The 24,002-nt window shown below is 42.9% G+C and overlaps 1 protein-coding gene across 1 annotated transcript in view; it reads right to left on the reverse strand.

The window, feature by feature from the left end:
* The window catches only part of STK24 (serine/threonine kinase 24), a 123,683-nt gene that overhangs the window by 26,339 nt on the left and 73,342 nt on the right, over positions 1–24,002 (reverse strand). Inside the window, exons 4-6 of the mRNA XM_054012482.1 lie at positions 22,384–22,492; positions 22,106–22,263; positions 5,951–6,136 (exon numbers count right to left, since the gene is read on the reverse strand). Coding sequence (XP_053868457.1) covers positions 5,951–6,136; positions 22,106–22,263; positions 22,384–22,492 — 453 coding nt within the window. The remainder of the gene's footprint in view (positions 1–5,950; positions 6,137–22,105; positions 22,264–22,383; positions 22,493–24,002) is intronic.

Raw genomic sequence — 24,002 nt, forward strand, 5'->3', positions numbered from 1 at the left:
ATAGATTTTAACAGACCTACTGGGGTCAACAGGGAACCACATAACTTTGCACTATGAGAATTCAAGAAACATGGAAGTTAATACTGTCTATGAGAAACTCATAGAGGCTGTTAAAACACCTGTATCACAAAGACACTACGTAGTCACTTTTAACACATTCTAGAAGAAACAGAGTACAAACTGCCTGTCTTTCCACAAAGCCAAAGCGCTTGAAGAAACAATATGAACACAAAGCAAAGGGGCTTTAGGGTAAAAAATAGGCAACCCAAGAAATCATTATGGAGTACTGGAGAACTTACCAGGAAGAAGGCAAAGTAACTAAACAGGATATACAGTACTGCCCTAAACAAAGCCAAAGCCCAAAGGACTGGCTAAGAGCTGAAGCCAGCCAAGATACCAGTTCTGACTCAAAGCTCCTTTGCTGAGTCACTGGCTATTGATCTGTTTTTGTGAGTTATGGTAATTCCCCCCTTTTCACACTGGACACACAGACATAAGTGTTGGAAAATAGGCAATATGGCATATTCAGAATAAAATCTTTACATTTCCAATACCTTTATTTAGATTGTACTGAAGGTAACAGGTCCACCCATTACCCTTATTGTCCATGCCACTAACTGGATAATTCAGCTGTCAAACACACAAATAATTTTTCCTTGACTATTTTCATGTAAGCAGTTTGTCCACAGGCTTGTTTCTACCACAAATGCAAGATCCTTGTTAGACTTAATACAAGAGTTTAAACATGAGAAAAGATTCCGTTATGAAAGAGGTAAAACCAGACAGCACTGGGTAAGCAATAGGTTTCATGGTCCTGTGGCACCTTTGAGACTAACAGAAGTACTGGGAGCATAAGCTTTCGTGGGTCAGAACCTCACTTCTTCAGATGCAAGTAATGGAAATCTCCAGAGGCAGGTATATATCAGACCTAACCAGATCAGCTACAACATCACCGGCTCATTCACCTGCACGTCCACCAATGTTATATATGCCATCATATGCCAGCAATGCCCCTCTGCTATGTACATTGGCCAAACTGGACAGTCACTACGCAAGAGGATAAATGGACACAAGTCAGATATCAGGAATGGCAATATACAAAAACCTGTAGGAGAACACTTCAACCTCCCTGGCCACACAATAGCAGATGTTAAGGTAGCTATCTTACAGCAAAAAAACTTCAGGACCAGACTCCAAAGAGAAACTGCTGAGCTTCAGTTCATCTGCAAATTTGACACCATCAGATCAGGATTAAACAAAGACTGTGAATGGCTATCCAACTACAGAAACAGTTTCTCCTCCCTTGGTGTTCACACCTCAACTGCTAGCAGAGCACCTCACCCTCCCTGATTGAACTAACCTCGTTATCTCCACACTGATATATACCTGCCTCTGGAGATTTCCATTACTTGCATCTGAAGAAGTGAGGTTCTGACCCACGAAAGCTTATGCTCCCAGTACTTCTGTTAGTCTCAAAGGTGCCACAGGACCCTCTGTTGCTTTTTACAGATTCAGACTAACACAGCTACCCCTCTGATAATAGGTTTCATGTTAATTAAAATGGTCAAACATCTTACTTGGTCTGAGTTTTCACAAAATTGTATTGAAAATAGTATCCTGATTTTCAAACTACTGCATCTGCTCCCATGTGGTCTCTTCAATTTTTAGCAAAAATTAATAGAATTTTCAGTATATCAACTTTAATAATCATTATCTTTGCCCTTAACATTTTAGGTTTTTTATTTCAGAATTTTCTTTTGATTTAGTTACGTATCTACTCTACACTAATTTGAACCTTGGTTATTAACCTCTTGATACTTTCCTTCCCTGAGTCTTACATTTACTTTCTGAAATCATTTCAAGAACTTTATAATAATTTGCATTAGTCCTGGGAAAAGGAGTATCTGAAGATCTACACACACACACACACACACACACACACACACACTTAAGCTGATCTAAAATTTAGGGGAAAAAAATCAAACCAAAGGCAGGTAAACTGCTTCATGCTAGTTTTGAGCTCTTTCCAGCTCATCACTTGGACTTCGTGTAAATTAATAAGGAAAGAAACTATTGCTGACTGACAAATACAACCTTTACATTAAAAAAAAAACAAAACACCCGCCTCCCACTTTTCTGCAAAGATTTAACTAAATCAGATTTTCTTCAATATAATTTGCTCTGCACTGAGAGTCGACTATTCTGAATTTAAAAATAACATTCACATACAGTCCCAAATTTGAAAGTGAGCATACATACGTAAAAAAAATTTGGCCAGTATTTTCCTAAATCATTTTACAATGATGACTGTTTAAACAAATATTTTCTTAACACTAAACTTCTGTTTTGTCCTACTTCAGCTTTTTTGCCGCCTCAAGGGGCGGAAAAAAAAAAAAAAAAAGAGAAAAACAAGAAAAACCCGATTGAGCTGCCACTGAAGACTGAAGCAGAGAGATTGAGCTGCTGCTGAAGTGCCGCTGAAGAGGAAGAGAGGGACTGAAGGACCCGCTGCTGAATTACCACCGCAGACCCGGATGTGCCGCCCCAATAACGGACGGAGTGCCGCCCCTTTCTATTAGCCGCTCTAGGCACCTGCTTCCTTCGCTGGTGCCTGGAGCCGGCCCTGGTCCTACAGGGATCATTAGGAGGACAAGTTATTGACTCACTCTTAAAGATAAACATAGGGGACTCTGCAGTACAAATTTGGTCAGGGGGCTCCCTAGACAAACACCCCTTTCTCCACACACAAATTACCTGCTTTTAATTAACAAAGTGCTCTGAACCACACATGCAAAGCTAGGTAGGCCTGGAAACTGCTTTGCAGCTAGAAGGACTTGAGCAGAGATACTGGTGCAAATTTGGGGTCACTTGATCAAGGGATTTAAGAGATACAGCTCCTTCAAACGCACAATGGACTTGAATGTTACATGGTTCTATGCTATGCAGTGCTGCTGAGTGCAAGAACTCAAATGCAGACTGTGATGCGTTGTCATTCCCAGAGTGCAGTCTGAGAGCTGTTGGAACCACTGTGCCCCCTAACAAATCACTTGATTGGCCTCTCTCACACTGCTCTGCTGGTGATTCAGCCAGCCTCTACAGGCCCTGTTATCACCCAACGCGATAGCAGGTGATGCCACACACGCAACTGAGTTACCTGAGTTCTTTTTCCTAAGCCACTTATGAACAAACAGGAGACACCAGCCAATTTCCCAGCTCCCCAGCCTTGCACCCCTACTCGAGTATAAACCCAGAATTATACCATCTCGCACTGCACAAGGATCTATACAGCACAAGCTCATTAATATAGTTCGCTCTCCCCCCGGCTGTGGGGAAGATATGCAACAAGCCTGTGTTAACCAAGCTGAGATTTTCCCAAACATTTCACTCAAAACACACTGGTTAAGATAAAACATAAAACAAGTTTATTAACTACAGAAGGACAGATTTTAAGTGATTATAAGTGATAGCAAACAGATCAAAGAAGCTTGCCTAGAAAATAAACAGAACGCAAGCTAAGTCTAATATATTAGATCGATGGGTGTGACGGTGCAGCCCCGCACCGTACTAGCCCCAACAGCGTCAGACCAGTAGCTCTGACGGAGAAAGTCCCGCCCCGTTTGTACTGGGCATGCTCCAAGTGCTCTGGGAGTATAAAAAGGAGGGAATTCAGCTCAGTCTGGGTGAGCAGCCGCAGGGGAAGAACCTAACCGGGAAGCTCCTGCGGAGGACCAGCCAACACTCTTGAAGTTGCTGGGAACGGAGGCTTCTACAGGCTGGCATAAACCCCTACTGCGGGAGGAACCTGGGGAGGCGATGGACCCAGAGACCCACAGAGAACTTCAGGATTCATGGGAGACCCCAACTCCCAAGCCGGTAGGAAGTGACCTGAGGGGGGGGCGACGGTCTGGTACCTTGCCCCCAGTGAGCTTCAGCATGGTTCAGTAGGACCCCCCCGCTGAGCCAGTAGTAAGATCCTATTGACCTCAATGAGGGCTTATTCTATGGACTCTGGCCACTAGGCAAAGCTGCTCTGCGACCAGGGGCAGGACTGTGGACTCTGGCCACTATGCCGTGCTGCCCTGTAACGAGGGGCGTAAACCCTCACAATGGGGTTTGAATTAGCAATATCTCACCCTGATAGATGATACAAGCAGGCTTGCAGATTCTTATGGCACAACCTGCATCTGCCTTGCAGCTTAGGTTCCCCTCCCCCGTTCCAAGTCCTTTGTCTTCCACAGCTTCTTTCAGGTGTTGAGTTGTGGGGCAGTGAAGACAAATCATGATGCCACTCTCAATCTTATATAGTTTCTCTGTATGGCGGGAACCCTTTGTCCCAAACTAAATTCCCAGCCCAGTTTGTGGAAAAATACAGGTACCAAAATGGAGATTAGTATCATGTGATCTGGTTACATGCCCTTGCCTGCTCCCGATGAGTCAGAGCAGCCACTGTCCATAGGCTGTCTGCAGCATTGCCAGGAAGGCTCACCAGGTGGGGGATAAGCTTCTCCTAAGGCTGATTGTTTCCCTTAATGGCCCATTACCTTGAATAGGCCCTTCACAATCAGTTGTCTAGACTGGAAGCATCTTGCCTGGTGGCTGTCATCCAGTTGTAACCACATTTGAAATACAGATACATAGTCACTATTCATAACTTTAGATATAAAAAATGATACGTGCACACAAGTAGGATCATCACATTCAGCAAATCATAACTTTTTCATAGACACCTCACATGAAATATTTTGTAAAAGATTCATCATAATTATGTCATAATCATATAATGATGATACCACTATGATGAATATGGGGTGCAATGTCACACAGACAACACTGAGAGGTTGAGCACCATGCCAGTTTCAAGTCAGTTTTACCAAGTGTTCTAAAATTGAGACAATCAGATCTGTTTGAAATTTGGCATGTCAACATTTGTGTGTATTTGGGGGGGAGGGGGGGGTTGTTTTAGTAATCCTAACCTTGTTCCAATGTATATGTAACAGAACCTCTGCATTCTGAATTTTGGTAATTAAGCTCTCATGTTTTGAGAGGACATAAACAATACCGGTCAGAACTGAACACCTATAAAGTCTTCTGTGTACAAATTTTACTCTGTGTGCAATATAAATCTGCTTGCAATTAAATTATTGTAATGTCACACAATAAGTCAAAATGAATATTTAGTGTGCAGCAAGATGAGGTGTAAATCTACAGCACATTAGCATGCTAGGCACTAATTGTTCATGTGGACCCTCCTGTGTGCATGAAAACTTTCCTAGTATATTCTAATTTACTCCCATTTGCTGTACAGTAACACTGTCCATACGGACAGTTAGTGTGTGGCACATTAGTCAACGTACACTCAAGCCTGAACATATAAAAAGAAACACTCAAAGCATTGCAGGGAACAGAGATCTCAGCACACGAGAAACAAAGAACTAAGAGCTTGCCACAAGTTTTTCTGTTCACTTTTAAAAAAAAACCAGCACTCTAGTGCGTAGTAAAACATATTATGAAAAAATGTTAGAAGTACTGTACTTTGAGGCTTTAAATCTAATTTATCTAAAAGTTTTCTTCACGGTGAAAGTCCTTTTTAGTATATCTGTATACATACATACATACATACATACACACAAAAAATCTCTACATAACGGCTGTATTCCCAATTTAGGCCTTTTTGGAAGAATTCTATGTACTAAGCTCCACAATTCATACACATTTTAAATTACAAAATCTTTGTTGCTTTAGCTAGCAGTCAGTCATCACTATAAAATGTAATTCAGCTTTAAATAAAAATGAATTTCCTTTTAAATCTTGTCCTGACTCCCCATGCAGTAGATTTCTATTCTAAAATTTCTTGGTGTAAAAAGCTCCTTACAAGGAATTCATGCAAAACACTTAAATGTTTTACTACATGTTATTTGAATGAAAAACAGAATATATTTGTAAAACTCACAAAGCTTGGCTCCTTGTTCAAGCAGGCCTCAACAAATTCTTTGAGGGGTTTACTGTAGTTTCCTTCCAGTGTCGGTGGATTGTTCTTTGGGATGAGGAATAAAACCTTCATCGGATGCAACGCTGAATGCGGTGGCTTTCCGTTTGCAAGTTCTATGGCTGTTATGCCTAACGACCAGATATCTGCCTGTAATAAAAACAATATTTACAGAGATTTGGGGGGGGGGGGGGAGGGGAGAGAAAGAGGAATGAGGAAGAAAGAAACAGCTTATTTTACAACTTTCTTGCAAATTACTGCTTTCAAGAGCATGATTTATTTTTATCAAGAACCACTGGTTACCTTGTACCCACTTCCCCTATTCTGTGTCTCCTAGAAAAATGTAGTAGTTTGAACAAAACACAGAATTAACTCATCTTATGTTTCATTTACTGAATGAAAATACTATCTTGTTAAAAATGACTGGAGTCTGAACCTCTTCTCTGGAACTCCAGGCTTCTACTCTTCATATAAAATATACCTATTAGTCTCTCTTATTCAACAACCTACTGCATTCCAATGGAAGTTTTAAGTATGGGACACAATAATAGAATAAACTTTCTGGAGAAGGCCAAGATTACTTTCACATGGGTCAATCTGATTTTTGGAACAGTGCCCTTAAGGAAACAAACATATGATAGTTGCACCTGATTGACTAAGTATCACATCTGATTTGCATTTTATGTTATAATTAATAAAACATCACTTTACAATCATCATGTTTATTTAATTAATTTAAACTCCTATCCAAACCTGAGGCCATATACAAGGATTTAAAAAAGCAAAAATAAAAATCCTTAATACAACTAAGATATAAAGATTTTCAGCCAAGCTGCAATACAATATAGCCCATGTAATAATGTCAAAAGTTATAACGTGGTATGTCCACAATGATCAGCAAATAAACCCATAACATATCCACGCAAAAAGCCTACTATAGGAAATAAAACCCCAAAACTATCCCAAATCCTTCACCCACCACATCCTGGAAGAACAAATATGCCTTGCAGCATCTTCTGAAGATTAACAGATCCAGGCCTTGAGAGATCAAAGAGAAGAAGAACAGAGATCCATAGCTGAGGATTCCTTACAGCAGACAAGCTGCCAGGAACTCCCCCCGCCCTTTAAATCAGAGGACTGTACGCTCAAATGTCTCTGCTGACAACACAGCTTCACCCAGAGAAGCAATATTTCTGATTGTAAGGGCCCAAAACATGTAGGGCTCTGAAAGTCAAAATGCTTTAAATTCCATCCAGAAACTAATCTGAAGACCATGCAAGTCTCAGTGTACAAGGATAATATGCTCTTCACATGCAGCACACTTAATATGCAGCTTTCCTAAGTTTCAGATAGACCTTAAAGTGAGATCATGGTGTGAAAAGTGACCAACTATAAAAGAACTGTAGGCTTCCATACTGTGGGGGACTGACATCAATATTGATGCAAAAATATATTAATAAATTATAGATAGAACGTAGGTGAGGCAATATCTCTTATTGGACCATCTTCTAGTGGTGAGAGAGACAAGATTTGAGCTTACCCAGAGCTCTTCTTCAGAGAGACATCTCACCAACCTTGTCTCGCTAATATCTCTAATAACACAGCTACAACAAACACTGCATTAATAAATCAAATGTGTTGGGACTTTACCAAATAGTAAAATATAGCAACCAGTAGTTATAGCCAAGATGTTTGAAAATATAACAATATGAGTGTATGTATGTTATAAAATGTTCAAGCTGACCAAAAGAATTGCAGGTGACAGAAAGCAGAAGCTCCTGCAATTCTTTTGGTCAGCTTCAACATTTTATAACATACATACACTCAGTTATATTTTCATGACTTAACTAGACCAGGGCACCTCCCCTCTTATATAAAAATACATTTGGTAGAAATGTAATCCTTACCTCAAGCAAACAAATCATGTAAAACATTCGTTATTTAGGAAAACACGTGATTGTGAAAAAAAAAATGTAGGATTGTGTTATCAGAGCAAAAAATCTACATGTAAAGTAGCTTTTTTTGCCCTCCCAAGAAAAACTTCTAGGTAAACCTAGGCAAAAAATTCTAGAAATGTCCTCATTGAAGTGAATTTTATAATTTCTCTAAAAACTTCATTCAGAAAAGCTTCTAGGAAAAATGTGTTTAAGTTGGAAATGTGTTAAACCTACATATTCATGTTTTAAACTAAATGTAAAGTGCCCAACGTAATTTCCTAATATGATTGCTATGTACATGGTAAAAGACTTTATGTACAAACATGGAACCTAACTGTGTGTTTCATTCCTCTCCAGAGCAGATCCACACAGAGGAGGACAATCTACTACTGCTATTAATTACTCTACGAGTTCAAGTGGCAGATATCTATGTGATGGATCTGAACATAAGAACGGCCATACTGGGTCAGACCAAAGATCTATCTAGCCCAGATCTGTCTAGCCCACCGATAGTGGCCAATGCCAGGTGCCCCAGAAGGAATGAACAGCACAGGTAATCATCAAGTGATCCATCCTGTCGCCCATTCCCAGCTTCCGGCAAACAGAGGCTAGGGACATCATCCCTGTCCATCCTGGCTAATAGCCATTGATGGGCCTATCCTTCATGAATTTATCTAGTTCTTTTTTGAACCCTGTTTGAAGCACGTCCTCTGGAATGGTGGTCGAAGCATAAAGGGGCATACAAATGTTTAGCATATCTGGCACGTAAATACCTTACAACACCAGCTACAACAGTGCCATGAAAACACCTGTTCTCACTTTCAGGTGACATTATAAGTAGGAAGCAGGCAGCATTATCTCCTGTAAATGTATAACTTTTTCATGTTAGTGAGTGCCTGAATAAGAAGTAGGACTGAATGGACCTGTAGGCTCTAAAGTTTTACATTGTTTTATTTTTGAGTGCAGTTATGTTAAAAAAAAAAAAATCTACATTTGTAAATTGCACTGTTGTGATAAAGAGATTGCACTACAGTCCTTGTATGAGGTGAATTGAAAAATACTATTTTGTTGCAGTGCAAATATTAATAAAAAATAATATAAAGTGAGCACTGTACACTTTGTATTCTGTGTTGTAATTGAAATCAATATATTTGATAATGTAGAAAACACTCAAATATTTAAATAAATGGTATTCTATTATTGTTTAGCAGTGCGATTAAAACTATGAATAATCATGATTCTTTTTATCCTGTAGGGCTGTCATATGATTAAAAAAATTAATTAATTTGTTTTCATGTGGATTGAGGTACATGATGCAAATAATTAATTATGAGCACCGAGCACCAACTTTTAAGACACACACAATTATTATCCACATACACAATTATAGATTTATTTGCAAATGGATTAATGGCATAATGTCTTTCTTTTTGTTATTTTTAGATACATCTTTTGTGGCTGCAAGGTATTTTTAGTGTATTTATTTTTTTAAGCAGGCTTTTAATTTTGTTTTTTATTTTGGGACCTTTGTTTGTTACCGACGCCCTGTGGTTTATGGGTTTTATTGCTGTTTGAATAATAAGTCCAAAATAGGGGAAACTCATTTTATTTGTGCTTTTGACATCAGCAAGACAAATATAGTGATTTTCCCAGATTTTTTTTTTAATAGGTAAAATGTACCATTTTCTACCAGGATTGCTTTTTTTTTTTTTTTTTTTTTTTTAAGTCTGGGTGGAATTTTTTAAAATAATGCTTCTAATTTTTAATGGGAATATTCTACTCGTACCATCTTATATTATTGTCCTTTACCATATTAATAATTTACATTTGCATTAGCATGCATGCTAGGGCCAAGGAAACATTACCCCGGAGGGCACCAACAGCCTGCAAGAGGCAAGGTTGGTCCTTTTTTTGAATTGCCACCCTATCCTGTATGGAATTTAGCTGATTTAAGGATACCCTCAAGGGCGTTGATAAATTCAGAGGGGCAATGCCTAACATTTTATTTTATTTGCACTATTATGAACCCCTACCCCTGTGCCAATTGCTTTTAATATTATTTAATTGAACATTTTTTATTATAATTTTTTTCAGAACCTGGGGCTTTTAAAGTGCAGGTCAAAGGAACTTTCCAGTCCCCTTTTGTTACCACTTGCAGTTTTGCCTCCCCCAGACCTTTTCGACCAGTGTTTGGGGTTGAAAGGGATTGTTTCAGCCTAAAATGAACTGGCTTTTCTCCCGGAACTGTCTGCTTAGGGATTTCACTCCACAAGTGAATGCACTTGGGCTTAAACAACAGCCTGTCAGTTCCCACCCAGCAACAACTGAACCCATCTTTATAGCCTCCAATTCCTCCCACTAACAAATCTGCTCCCCCACTAGCCTCTTATGCATACATGAGGATGGTGCTGTTGCTACTGAAGTGGTAGGGATTCTCATAGTCGCCAGCATAGACCATTTGTAACCCAAAACATGATACATTGCTCATTCGTGCGCTAATATTTACTTTAAGGCCTGGTCTACACTACGACTTTAATTCGGATTTATCAGCTTTAATTCGAATTAACCCTGCAACCGTCCACACAACGACGCTATTTATTTCGATGTAAAGGGCCCTTTAAATCGATTTCTGTACTCCACCCCGACGAGCGGAGTAGTGCCAAAATCGATTTTAGCAATTCGAATTAGGGTTAGTGTGGCCGCAATTCGATGGTATTGGCCTCCGGGAGCTATCCCACAGTGCATCATTGTGACCGCTCTGGACAGCAATCTAAACTCGGATGCACTGGCCAGGTAGACAGGAAAAGCCCCGCGAACATTTGAATTCCATTTCCTGTTTGCCCAGCGTGGAGAGCACAGGTGACCACAGATAGCTCATCAGCACAGGTAACCATGCAGGCTGATAATCGAAAAAGAGCACCAGCATGGACCGTGAGGGAGGTACTGGATCTGATCGCTGTATGGGGAGAGGATTCAGTGCTTGCAGAACTTCGTTCTAAAAGACGAAATGCAAAAACTTTTGAAAAAATCTCCAAGGGCATGATGGAGAGAGGCCACAATAGGGACTCAGATCAGTGCCGCGTGAAAGTCAAGGAGCTCAGACAAGCCTATCAAAAAACAAAGGAGGCAAACGGTCGCGCCGGGTCAGAGCCGCGGACATGCCGCTTCTACGCCGAGCTGCATGCAATTCTAGTGGGGGCTGCCACCACTACCCCACCTGTGTTCGTGGATTCTGGGTCGGGGATAGTCTCATCAGCGACGCCTGAGGATTCTGCCGATGGGGAGGAGGAGGAGGAGGAGGAGGAGGAGCTTGCAGAGAGCACACAGCACTCCATTCTCCCCAACAGCCAGGATCTTTTTATCACCCTGACTGAAGTACCCTCCCAAGCCAGTACCCAAGACTCTGACCCCATGGAAGGGACCTCAGGTGAGTTTACCTTTTAAAATATAAAACTTGTTTTAAAAGCAAACGGTTTTTAATGATTACTTTGCCTGACTTTGCATTCGCGGTCAGTTCAGCTACTGGAAAAGTCTGTAGCTACTGGAAAAGTCTGTTAACATGTATGGGGATGGAGCGGAAATCCTCCAGGGACATCTCCATGAAGCTCTCCTGGAGGTACTCCAAAAGCCTTGCCAGAAGGTTTCTGGGCAGTGCATCCTTATTCCCTCCTCCATGGTAGGACACTTGACCACGCCATGCTTGCAGCAAGTAATCTGGTATCATTGCCTGACAAAGCCTGGCAGCGTATGGTCCCGGTGTTTGCTGGCATTCAAGCAACATCCGTTCTTTATCTTGTTGTGTAATCCTCAGGAGAGTGATATCACTCCTGGTAACCTGGTTGAAATACGGGAACTTAATTAAGGGGACAGAGGTGGCCGTTCCTACTGGGCTGTTTGCCTGTGGCGGAAAATAAATCCTTCCCTGCAGTTAGCCAAGCGCAGATGGGAAATTGGCCCTGAGTTTTTCGCGTTTGGCTAGCAGGGATCTTCCCTGTTACCAGCCACGCGGTGGGGGGAGGGGTACCGTGATCATCCCAGAGAATTCATGGCGGGAGGGGGGCGGCGGCGGGGGGGGGGGGGTTAGTTTGGTGCCTGCAGGGATCTTCCCTGATACCAGCCACGCGGTGGGGGGGAGGGGTACAGCGATCATCCCAGAGAATTCATGGCGAGAGGGGGGGGGGTGGTTAGTTTGTTTTCTGGTGCTGCTGAATGTTAACAGAAAAACCGCAGCACTCTACTTGCCTGAAGGGGCCCAGACAAGCCCCCCCACACTGCCCCCCCCCCCAACTGGCTGAGATTGGCCAGGCTTCTGCAGCACTCTACAGGCTATGCTTGGTATGTGGGAAAGGAGGGTGCAGAAGCTGTAAAACAATGGCTTACCATGGCCGCATGCAAGCCGAATTCTGTTGCCCAGACCTGTGATCTCTAGCAGCAAAGCCACAGGCACTCAGCATTAAGAGGCAAAATGCGACCTTGCACAGAAATCACATGTGCTATGTAATGTGAACAGTGTTGGTCACCGTGAAAGAGTATAAGCATTGTTCTGCAAAATGTAGCTTTTAAAACAATTCTCTCTTTTTTCCCCTCCCTACAGCAGCTGCAAATTCCTCAAGCCTCCCTCCTCCATCCCGAAGGTTATCACAGATAAGGCGTCGTAAGAAGAGAACGCGAGAGGAGAGGTTTTCGGAAATTATGGAATCCAGCCGCAGTGACAGAGCTCATGTGAATGAGTGGAAGGAAACAGTTTCAAAGTATAGGAAAGAAGTCAGTCAACGTGAGGAGAGGAGGGACCAACGTGAGGAGAGGAGGGACCAACGTGAGGAGAGGAGAGACGCTCGAGATGAGAGGTGGCGGCAGGAAGACCAGAGGATGAAGGATGCAACGCTGGGGCTGCTCCGGCGTCTGGTGGAGGTTCAGGAACGGCTGCTGGAAAACAGATTGCCGCTTCAGCCCCTGTTCCACCCTCCCCCCTCCCCATGTTCCGTATCCTCCTCACCCAGACGTGTAAGAACTCGGGGGGGAGGCTCCGTACACCTTCCCATTCCACCCCAGTAGACAGCCCAAGCAAAAGGCTGTCATTTTTTTAACCTTTTCTTTGTGGCTTTTTCCTTCCCAGCAATCCTCCTCCCAAATACCACCCGGGTTCCCTCCCTCTTTTTCTAATCTATTAATAAAGAATAAATGATTTTTAAATGATAGTGACTTTATTTGGTTTGAAAGAAAGCTGGGGGAAGGGGCAGGGTGGGTTCCTTACAGAAAATCAGTCAATAAAGGGGGCGGGTTTTCATGAAGGAGAAACAAACAGATATTTCACACGGTAGCCTGGCCAGCCATGAAACTGTTTTTTAAAGCTTCTCTGATGCACAGCGCTTCATGGTGTGCTCTTCTAATCGCCCTGGTGTCTGGCTGCGCGTAATCAGCAGCCAGGCGATTTGCCTCAGCCTCCCACCCCGCCATAAAGGTCTCCCCCTTACTTTCACAGAGATTGTGGAGCACACAGCAAGCAGAAATAACAATGGGGAGATTTCTTTGGCTGAGGTCAGAGCGAGTCAATAATGATCTCCAGCGACCTTTTAAACGGCCAAATGCACATTCTACCACCATTCTGCACTTGCTTAGCCTGTAGTTAAACAGCTCCTGACTCCTGTCCAGGCTGCCTGTGTATGGCTTCATAAGCCATGGCATTAAGGGGTAGGCTGAGTCCCCAAGAATAACTATGGGCATTTCAACATCCCCCAACGGTTATTTTCTGGTCCGGAAAGTAAGTCCCTTGCTGCAGCCCTTTAAACAGAGTAGTGTTCCTGAAGACGCGAGCGTCATGAACCCTTCCCACCCAGCCCGCGTTGATGTTGGTGAAACGTCCCTTGTGATCCACAAGTGCTTGCAGCACCATTGAAAAGTACCCCTTGTGGTTTATGTACTCGGTGGCTTGGTGCTCCGGTGCCAAGATAGGGATATGGGTTCCGTCTATTGCCCCACCACAGTTAGGGAATCCCATTGCAGCAAAACCATCCACTATAGTCTGCACATTTCCCAGAGTCACAAACTTTCGTAGCAGCACCTGAGTGATTGCTTGGGCTACTTGCATCACAGCAGCCCCCACAGTAGATTTGCCCACTCCAAATTGATTCCCGACTGACCAGTACCTGTCTGGCGTTGCAAGCTTCCACAGGGCTATCGTCACGCGCTTCTCAACTGTGAGGGCTGCTCTCATCTTGGTATTCTGGCGTTTCAGGGCAGGGGACAGCAAGTCACAAAGTTCCATGAAAGTGCCCTTACGCATGCGAAAGTTCCGCAGCCACTGAGAATCGTCCCAGACCCGCAACACTATGCGGTCCCACCAGTCTGTGCTTGTTTCCCTTGCCCAGAATCGGCGTTCCATGGATAGAATCTGCCCCATTAACAACATGATCTCCAAAGCACCGGGGCCTGTGGTTTCACTGAATTCTGTATCCGTGTCCGTGTCCATGTCCTCATCATGCTTGTCGCTGCGCTGCCGCCGCCGCTGCCTCCTCGCCTTGTTTCTCTGGTTCTGGCTGAGCATAAACTCCACGAGAACGCGCGAGGTGTTTACAATATTCATGACTGCTGTCTTGAGCTCAGCGGGCTCCATGCTTGCCGTGGTATGGAGTCTGCAGTGTTCACCCACCCAGGAAAAAAGGCGCGAAAATGGTTGTCTGCCGTCCGTTGCTTTCATGCAGGGAGGGAGGGAGGAGGTGAGGCTGTACCCAGAACCACCTGCGACGATGTTTTTTGTCCCATCAGGCACTGGGATCTTAACCCACAATCCCAATGGGCGCGGGAGACTGCGGGAACTATGGGATAGCTATGGAATTGCTACCCACAGTGCAACGGTGCAGAAATCGACGCTAGCCCCGGTACTTGGACGCACACCACCGAAGTAATGTGCTTAGTGTGGCCGCATTCATTTCGACTTTATACAACCTGTTTTTCAAATCCGAATTATCTAAATTCGGATTAATCCCGTAGTGTAGACATACCCTAAGTTTAAGCCTTTTAATTTTACTGAAGTGGGATTATATTAGTTCAAGAGGCCTAAAAGAGTGATTTGTTCTTCCCGATGTTGGGATTAGCAGTAATGTCGAGGTATTGTTCACTACATTTTACTGTCATTTATGGGAAGTTTTCCTATGCCTCAAACACAACAGGTTTCGAATTCACATCACCAAACGCCAGCAAAAGCAGCACACAGGAGTACATTGTTTTCACAATCTTCTAGCATTCACACAGATAATAATTTAAAACACAAGACAAAACAAACTTTTTCCTTCCCTATATAGCAGGAGGTACATTAAACATTTAAGCTAAACTTATTAACTTTTACTTAAACCCATTTGGGTCTCAGTTTCTGTGTGTTTTGGTTTGTTTGTTGGGGTTTTGGGGGGGCGGGGCTTTTGAATTTTTAATTGTGCTTTGAGTACAGATCAGCAAATTTATTAGCCCTAGGTTTGCTTAGGGCTTGCTGGGGCTGGCCATATGGCCATTGTTAATTTTGCCAGTGAGTACATATTTTACTGGAAAGCGGGCAGTTTTTAATAGCACAGGTGACAATTTCACCAGATATTTCCAATGCTGCAAAGCCCAAACTAGTGCCCAAACCCTTTTTTCGCAGGAGGTGAATCCCCTGTTTTCCCTTACTGGAAGGTTAGGAGGCATATGCCACAAGGTAGAGCCCTGTACCATGGTTCTTTCTTAGACCTGGTCTACACTGGGGGGATCTATCTAAGATATGCAACTTCAGCTACGAGAATAGCGTAGCTGAAGTCGACGTATCTTAGATTGACTTAGAATCACTTACTTCGCATCCTCGCGGTGCGGGATCAATGGCCACCGCTCCCCTGTTGACTTTGCTTCCGCCTCTCGCCAAGCTGGAGTTCAGCAGTCGACGGGAGAGCGATCAGAGATCGATTTATCACATCTACACGATATGCGATAAATCAATTCCCCGATCCGGCGAGTAGTGTAGATGTACCCTTAGTACAGCTTCCACCCCCCTCTCAGTAGTTGCCAGTTGCAGCACAAATGGCTGTCCCCCAGGGATATGCTAAAGATGGAGCCTGAACCAAGGCCTGTTTTAACTGGGTCATGGCTTCCTGCTGCAGAGGGCCCCAGTTTTATTTTACCATCACCCCCCCCCTTTTTAATAATTTATGCAGCATGGTTGCCTTTTTTGAAAATTCCTCAATAAAATTGTGAGAAATTAACCATTCCCAGAAAGGATTTAAGAGCAATTACATTTGTGGGAGTCTGGAGTTTCAGAATCAGCCCCACTCTTTGTTGGGCGGGGAATGCCCCTCCTGTCCCAGAGTTACTCCAAGGCAATTTACTTGTTGGGAGCACAATTGGGCTTTTGGAGAGCTTACATTAAACGTCAAACTTTAAACTTTTTGAATTTTTTATAACACCCTGTTTAATACCTTTATTTTTTTTTTCCTGGTCTAAGTGCAACCAGGATATTATTTACATAAGAAATTACACTGTCCTTTTTAGGCATTCCATTCCACATCTTGATTACATGGACATGACAAATAATAGGGGCACTGTTCCAGCCCATGGGGACCCTGGCAGAACACAACTTGAATGGTAAAAGCAAATCTGTAATAACTCTCCTGATGTAAAGGGATAGCAAAGAAAGCATTGGCCAAATCCAAAACTGAAAACCACTGGGCCCCTCCTACAACGGAGGCCATCACCTCCTGATGCTTAGCCACTATGAGGACCATCAGTGGCATCACCTGATTAAGGGGCAGAAATCAACTACCAGCCTCCAAGTTCTGCCATCACTTTTAAAGACCAGCCAAAATGCAGCATCATTGGGGCTTTAATGTTCCACTAAAATACCTGGGCTTAAAAGCCCATCAATTGGATACCTATCCTGCTTCTGGGGTGGGGGCTCAGGGGCTATAACTAGGATTTCTGCCTTAATTTTACCATATTTTATTTTAGGCCCACACCTACCAGTGTGTTTTTGCAATTGCTAGAACTTCTGGGGGCCACGTCGGCCACTTCCTTTTTTCAGATGCCTTAAGGGGTGCTATCTGGTAGCTTGCTGAAATCGCCACTGGCTCCCAGGGTGTGCCAGGAGGCATTTCCTATAGGACCCTTAATTCCTTTAAAATATTAATGCCTAGGATCCCTTCTCTTCCCAAATCCATTAAGCCAATTGCCTTTTTATTTTTCTTTGCCCCATCAAATACAAAATCCTTCTGCATGCCCCCGGTGTCATTAAATTCCTTAAAGTCTTAACTCCAGCCAGAGGTCCAAACAGGTTTTTATTCTTGTAGGGATATTAAAGAAGGTACTAACAGTGATTCCCCCAAGAGACAGTGACCCCCTCATAATTTGGCCCCCACACTTTAAAATCCAACAGTTTCACCAAGTACAAAAATCTCTTGGGTCTTCTGTTAAAACTTGTAAACTACTGTCTGTAGAAACCATTGATTATATCTATCCTGTGAAAGATATTTTACTACTATGTAAAACTTACAAACAAGTTAACTGACTTTGTTCTTGATACAATGTAAACAAACACTATAAGCTGTTAAGTGACTTTCACTTCATTCAATGGCTCCTAGGACAGACCCCCACCCTCTGTGATTAAAGGGCCGGGAGTCTCAAATGAATTAGCACACACACTGAAAGTGGTGGAGACAGTAAATTAAAATATGGTTAAGGGATGGAATGTATGCTGATGAATGCTTGATATACATGGATGGTTAGGGAGGTGCCAGCCTAGAAAAGGAGTATCCATCGGCCGAAGAATGTGTCAAGTGGATGACCAGAAACCCCCGGAGGGTAAACTGGGACCCACCCCATCACCTGGAAGGATGAGAAACACAAACTTTGGACAGTGTGGAGCCACCAGGAATGTGCCACTTTGGACAGGAATGTGCCATCTGCTGATTGAGTCAGCAACAGCAGGATGAAACAGCTCCCATAGACTAACATAGGAACTAATTCCTATAAGAATGGACTCTAAAGACTGATGACTTTGAGTCTCTGGTTCTGCTGCCAGCCTCCAGGAGCATCAGGTGCACCTGACACAGACTCGGCTCCATCCTCATGACCAAGATACCTGGCCAGTAACTTGGCATGAGCAACTTCTAGGCTGGTAACTATAACACCTATACAGAACTTGAATGAATGATTGTGTGAATGAATCTCTCTCTCTCTCTCTCTATATATATGTATGTATGTATGTGTGTATGTATAAGAAATAAGTAGTCAAACAACGTTGTTTACTTTTATCTTTTGCTTTATCAGTATATTTACAATAAATGTGGCATCTTTGCCTTATCCCTCTTAATAAGATCCTGCTGGTTTTTATTCTATTGGTATAACATTCTGGGTACATATTAAGGAGTAAGTGGCACTTGAATTTAACACCAAATTCTGTCTGAGATGCAGTCTGGCATACCTGACTATGTATATGCACAAGGCCATACACCCAAGGAGCCTAATGCAGTTTTGAGCTCCTGTGGCTGGGTAAGCCTTGAAATCTGCAACAAGAGATCAAATTGTTTGGAACTTTGTGTCTGGAAGGAAAGCTCTTGAGTAGAATCCAGTACTGCTCCTATAAAATCTGTCTTCTAAACTGGACAAAGGAGAGATTTCTATAAATTGATCAGTAGATCCAGAGCTTCAAATGTTGACTGGATGGGAGATACACACTGAACATTAACTGAGTCCTGGACCAGCGTCTTAGACTAGCCAGTCATCCAGATAAAGATAAACTTCAACTCAGACTCCTCAAGAAAGCAGATATCACACGAGATGTTGCTGACAGGCTGAAAGGCAGCATGGTGAAGGGCTAATGAGAGTGCTTCACTACAAATATGAGATGCTTTCTGTGACCTTGATATATCACCACACGAAAAAGACACCTTTTAAGCTGAGGGCAGCAGGCATTGATGCAGATGCAGGAGGAGGAAGTGGTCTGCATCTATAACCCCTACTTTTCTTTCTTTGCAGATCCTAACAAGGAGCAGGGACAGAGTAACAGTGGGTCTGCTGCAGGTAAAAATGTTTCCTGGACAGGGCTGGAATATACAACCCCAAAGACTTTAAAGTTGCCCTAGAATCCTTCACCCATGGAGATTGGAGTCTGTTTCCACCAAAAAAATCAAGACTCTACAAAAGGCAGGTCTTCTGCAGCCAAGAGCGCTTGTGGCAGGTCTTGTGTTGTTTGTTGTTGTTGTTTGTTGGACTTCTTGTGCAAGCCCCAAGACCTGCAGCCAAGAGCTCTTGTGCATGGAAACTGCAGAGGCCATGATGATCCTAGGAGCTGAATCTGCTGCATCTAGTCCAGCCTGGAGGAAAGTTCTTGCTCCAGATTTCCACTCATCATATAAAGAGGAAAACTCTACTCTAGCATCCTCCACCAATATGTCCCTAAACTTTAATATGGACTCGCAAACATTACAATCATAACGTCCCAAAAAAGCCTGTTGACTGGCAATTCTGAGTTGTAACCCCACATTAGAATAAACTTTTCTACAAAATAAATCTAGTTTTTTGGATCTTTGATTTGGAGGTTTGCCCTAGAACTCCCTTTCATTGGTCGCTGACACCAAAGGAGAAACAGGGATCGGGGGGAGGAGGGGAAGCATAGATATTCAAATCCCTGGGAGGGAACATAATATTTACATTTGGCCCTTTTTGAGGTTGGAAAATGGGATGAAGGAATCTGTCAGAGTGATTTAATGGACTTCAAAACTGCTTCATTAATAGGTAAGGCCACCAATATCAATAAGGCAGTGGGAGGACTACTTAACTTCCTCCAACTGGATCCCTGAACCTCAGGCAACACTCTTCAATAGCTCTTGGTAAGCTTTATAATCATCAGGAGGGCGTGAGATGCCTCCCAAGGAAACTGCTTCATCAGGAAAAGAGGAGGATGAAGCCAGCCTTGGTTGAGGCTATTCCTCCCCCGCTGTCAAGCAGGGTCCTCCTGAACCATCTCTTCCTGCTCCACAATGAGCCTGGTGCCAGGGTCAGGAACAGGCGGTGCCTAGAAAGTAGACTTCCCATGCTTCTCTGAGGTCATAGAGCAGGAACACCTCATGTATGACCTAGAAATCAGGGGGGATCCTCAGGGTTCCAGAAGGACCACTGGACCAGTGGGAAGACCCAGTGATTCCCTGACCACATGCCCGATCCTCTTCCAGCTGGAGGATCTCAAAGCAACCTAGGGAAGTAACACGTAAGTGGGGAGTAGTGTGACTAGCTCCAAGACTGGGAAATGTAAGAGCCAATCTCCAAGTCAGAGCAGTACAAATCACCTTCTATTGACCAAGGGGGAGCTGATGGTGTCAGAGACTAGTGCCGAATCAGCGAAGAGTGGAGAGCAGCCAATACTGCAGGCATACAGTTCAACAGTATCAATGGGCGTGAAGTCTGAGGCAATGGAGGTTGTTGCAGTGCACCAACTACTGCACCAACAATACTGGTGACCCTCTATCTGCCTGTACCAGGGGCACGGTTGCCAGGGACATCGTCACAGATAGGCTCCGTAGATCTCTGCCACAAATGACTCTGATGGGGTCAGTGCCAAGATGGTCTTGGGTCACTGTGGTCAAGTCCAGATGCCCCTTCAGGCCCTGGATTTGACATTATTTGCCTCAGGGCTGGAATCAACATTGCTGGTTTTGGAACTACCAGAGAAAAGTGCTTGGATTTTGGCTGCACTCTACTCTCATCCCTATGCTTAGAGCAGGGGTAGGCAACCTATGGCATGCGTTTCAGTGGCACTCACACTTCCCGGGTCCTGGCCTCCGGTTGGGGGGCTTTGCATTTTAATTTAATTTTAAATGAAGCTTCTTAAACATTTTAAAAACCTTATTTACTTTACATACAATAGTTTAGTTATATATTATAGACTTATAGAAAGAGACCTTCTAAAAACATTAAAATGTATTACTGGCATGTGAAACCTTAAGTTGGAGTGAATAAATGAAGACTCAGCACACCACTTCTGAAAGGTTGCCGACCCCTAGCTTAGAGGATTTTGATGCCAGAGACCTTCCTCTCCCAGTTGTCTGTTTAGAAGTCTTATGCCTCTTTTTAGATACTGGAGAGGGTGAGCAGTGCCACGACGGGTAAATGAAAACAAAGGAATTTATTTGCATAGATAAAATGTATATCTATATTTGGCACAACATTTATTAGCAAATTTTTAAGATCATTGCCTTATATCCAAAGTCTGTGTTTCCCAATATAGTAAAGAAATACGCAGTTCAACGCATGATACATTTGCTTTATATAGAAGGCCTGGAGAGTGATCAGCACTTTCTACAGGCCAATTCTACAGACATCTGTCTACAATGAATTTTCAAATCTGTGTCCGAATAGTGTGGTAACTCAAAAATACAGCTGAAGTCAGTTTAAATGCAACTATGTATTATTACCTGAAAAAAAATGTTTACAATTAAGTTAAAGTCACTGGAGTAGTTCTGAGGGGAAAAAAAGAAAAAGAAAAGACCTTAAGTGCATGATGTCTCAGAGTGTGGGGGGACACAAGGCCCTGCACCCCTGGCTTCCTGCGATTCACCATGACTCTCAGCCAGCCAGTAAAGCAGAGGGTTTATTTAGACGACAGGAACACAGTCCAAGACAGGTCTTGCAGGTACAGACAACAGGACCCCCTCAGTTAGGTCCATCTTGGGGTCCCAGGGGCACCACAGCCCCATTGGGGGCGAGGGGGGGGGCAGAGCCCCATCTGGGCTCCCTCCATTACCAGCCAGCTCCTGAAACCTCCCACTCCCTCCAGCGTCTCTCACCCAGCCTCCCCCGGCTCCTCCCCCCGCCTTTGTCCAGTTTCCTGCGCAGAGGTGTCACCTGGCTCCAACCCCCTGGGTTCTCACGTTACATGCTCAGGTATCTTCCCTCAAGGCCAGTCTCCCATCCCCCAATGCAGACCGTCCCAGCCAAACCCCCCTGCCACCTTCTCAGGCCAACACTCCCCACTCAGCATTCAAAGACCACTCCCAGTTCGTCACACATGAGCAACAGCAGTAGTACAGAAAGTGGCGCAGGTGGGCCTCAGACCGCAACCATGTAATTCACAGCCTGCACAAAGCATTTAGTTTATCTAATAAATAAAATTGGAAGGGAAGGGGCTGTGAGTAATGCCTGGAAATAGAAAAGTCTATTTTAATCTTACCTTTGAGTCATATGCTGACTGTTTTATTACTTCAGGTGCCATCCAGAATGGAGTTCCCACAAAAGTATTTCTCTTTATCTGTGTATCTGTTAGTTGTCCTGCTACTCCAAAGTCTGCTAATTTTACCTCTCCTTGTTCAGATAGCAAAACATTGGCAGCTAACAAAGAAAAAAAGGCAGTTTAAAAGTTTACAGCTTTGATGTTTCAAAGGTTTTCCTTATCTCTACTGTTTGAACATTTAACCAAAACTATTTTTAAAAAATGATTCAATAACTTACCCTTAATATCTCTGTGGATTTTCTTTTCTGAATGCAAGTAATCGAGTCCTTTAAGTATCTCTCTTAATATTGTAGCAATCTGGATTTCATCAAGACAGCCAGGCTCTAACTATGAGAAACATACAAGAAATATTTGTAAATACTTGCAAACTACAAATTTCAGAGACAACACAGAAACGGTAAGAAAAAATAAACTAAAAATGCTAAGTTCAAAGAATTCATAGAAACATAGGGCTAGAAGGGACCTCATCTATGCCATCCTCCCCTGTGCTGAGACAAGGGATACCTAAACCATCCCTGACAGGTATTCTTCCAACCTACAACCTCGCTTGGCAACCTATTCCAATACTTAATTATCCGTATAGTTAGAAAGTTGTTTCTAGTATCTAAGCTAAACCTCCCTTGCTGCAGATTAAGTTGATTACTTCTTGTCCTACCTTCAGTGGACATGGAAAACTAATTTGCACTAATGAATGAGATAGATGTATTGAATTAATGAAACTTGAAATGCTAATAAAAATAAGGCTAACATCAAAAATGTATTTTATTCATTTGTCAATAGCAGTTTAGTTTTCATTATTTATCATACCTTTAAATGCACTACTAAATGTACTTTAGTATATATTACGTAATTAAATTTGAGTAATACAAGATATCATTACAGCATCAGCTATTACAATCTTAGAATAGAAGACTGGCCATACTGGGTCAGACCAATGGTCCATCTAGCCCAGTATCCAGTCTTCAGACAGTGGCCAATGCCAGGTGCTTCAAAGGGAATGAACAGAACAGGCAATCATCGAGTAATCCATCAAGTCATCCACAGCTTCTGGCAAACAAAGGCTAGGGACACTCAGAGAGCATGGTGTTGCGTCCCTGCCCATCCTGGCTAATAGCCATTAATGGACCTATCCTCCATGAACTTATCTACTTCTTTTTTTAACTTGTTATAGTTTTGGCCTTCACAACATCCCGTGGCAACAAGTTCCACAGGTTGACTGTGCCTTATTGAAGAAATACTTCCTTTTGTTTGTTTTAGACCCACTTCCTATTAATTTTATTGGGTGACCCCTAGTTCTTGTTTTATGGGAACGAGTAAATAACATTTCCTTATTCACTTTTTCTACACCAGTCAAGATCTTATAGACCCCCTATCATATCTCCCCTTAATCATCTCTTTTCCAAGGTGAACAGTCCCAGTTTTTTAATCTCTCCTCATATGGAAGCTGTTCCATACGCTTAATCATTTTTATTGCCCTTTTCTGTTCCTTTTCCAATTCCTATATATCTTTTTTGAGATAGGGTGATCAGATCTGAATGCAGTATTCAAGATGTGGGCGTACCTTGCATTGATATAGAGGCATTATGATATTTTCTGTCTTATAATCTATCCCTTTCCTAATGGTTCCTAACACTGTTAGCTTTTTTGACTGCCACTGCACAGTGAACAGATGTTTTCAGAAAACTATTCACAATGACTCCAAGATCTCTTTCTGAAGTGATAACAGCTAATTTAGACACTATCATTTTGCCTTTATAGTTGGGATTAGGGTTTTGCAATGTGCGTTACTTTGCATTTATCAACATTGAATTTCATCTGCTATTTTGTTGCCCAGTCA

Source organism: Malaclemys terrapin, chromosome 1, assembly GCF_027887155.1.
Source record: "Malaclemys terrapin pileata isolate rMalTer1 chromosome 1, rMalTer1.hap1, whole genome shotgun sequence".
Classification (NCBI taxonomy): Eukaryota; Metazoa; Chordata; order Testudines; family Emydidae; genus Malaclemys; species Malaclemys terrapin.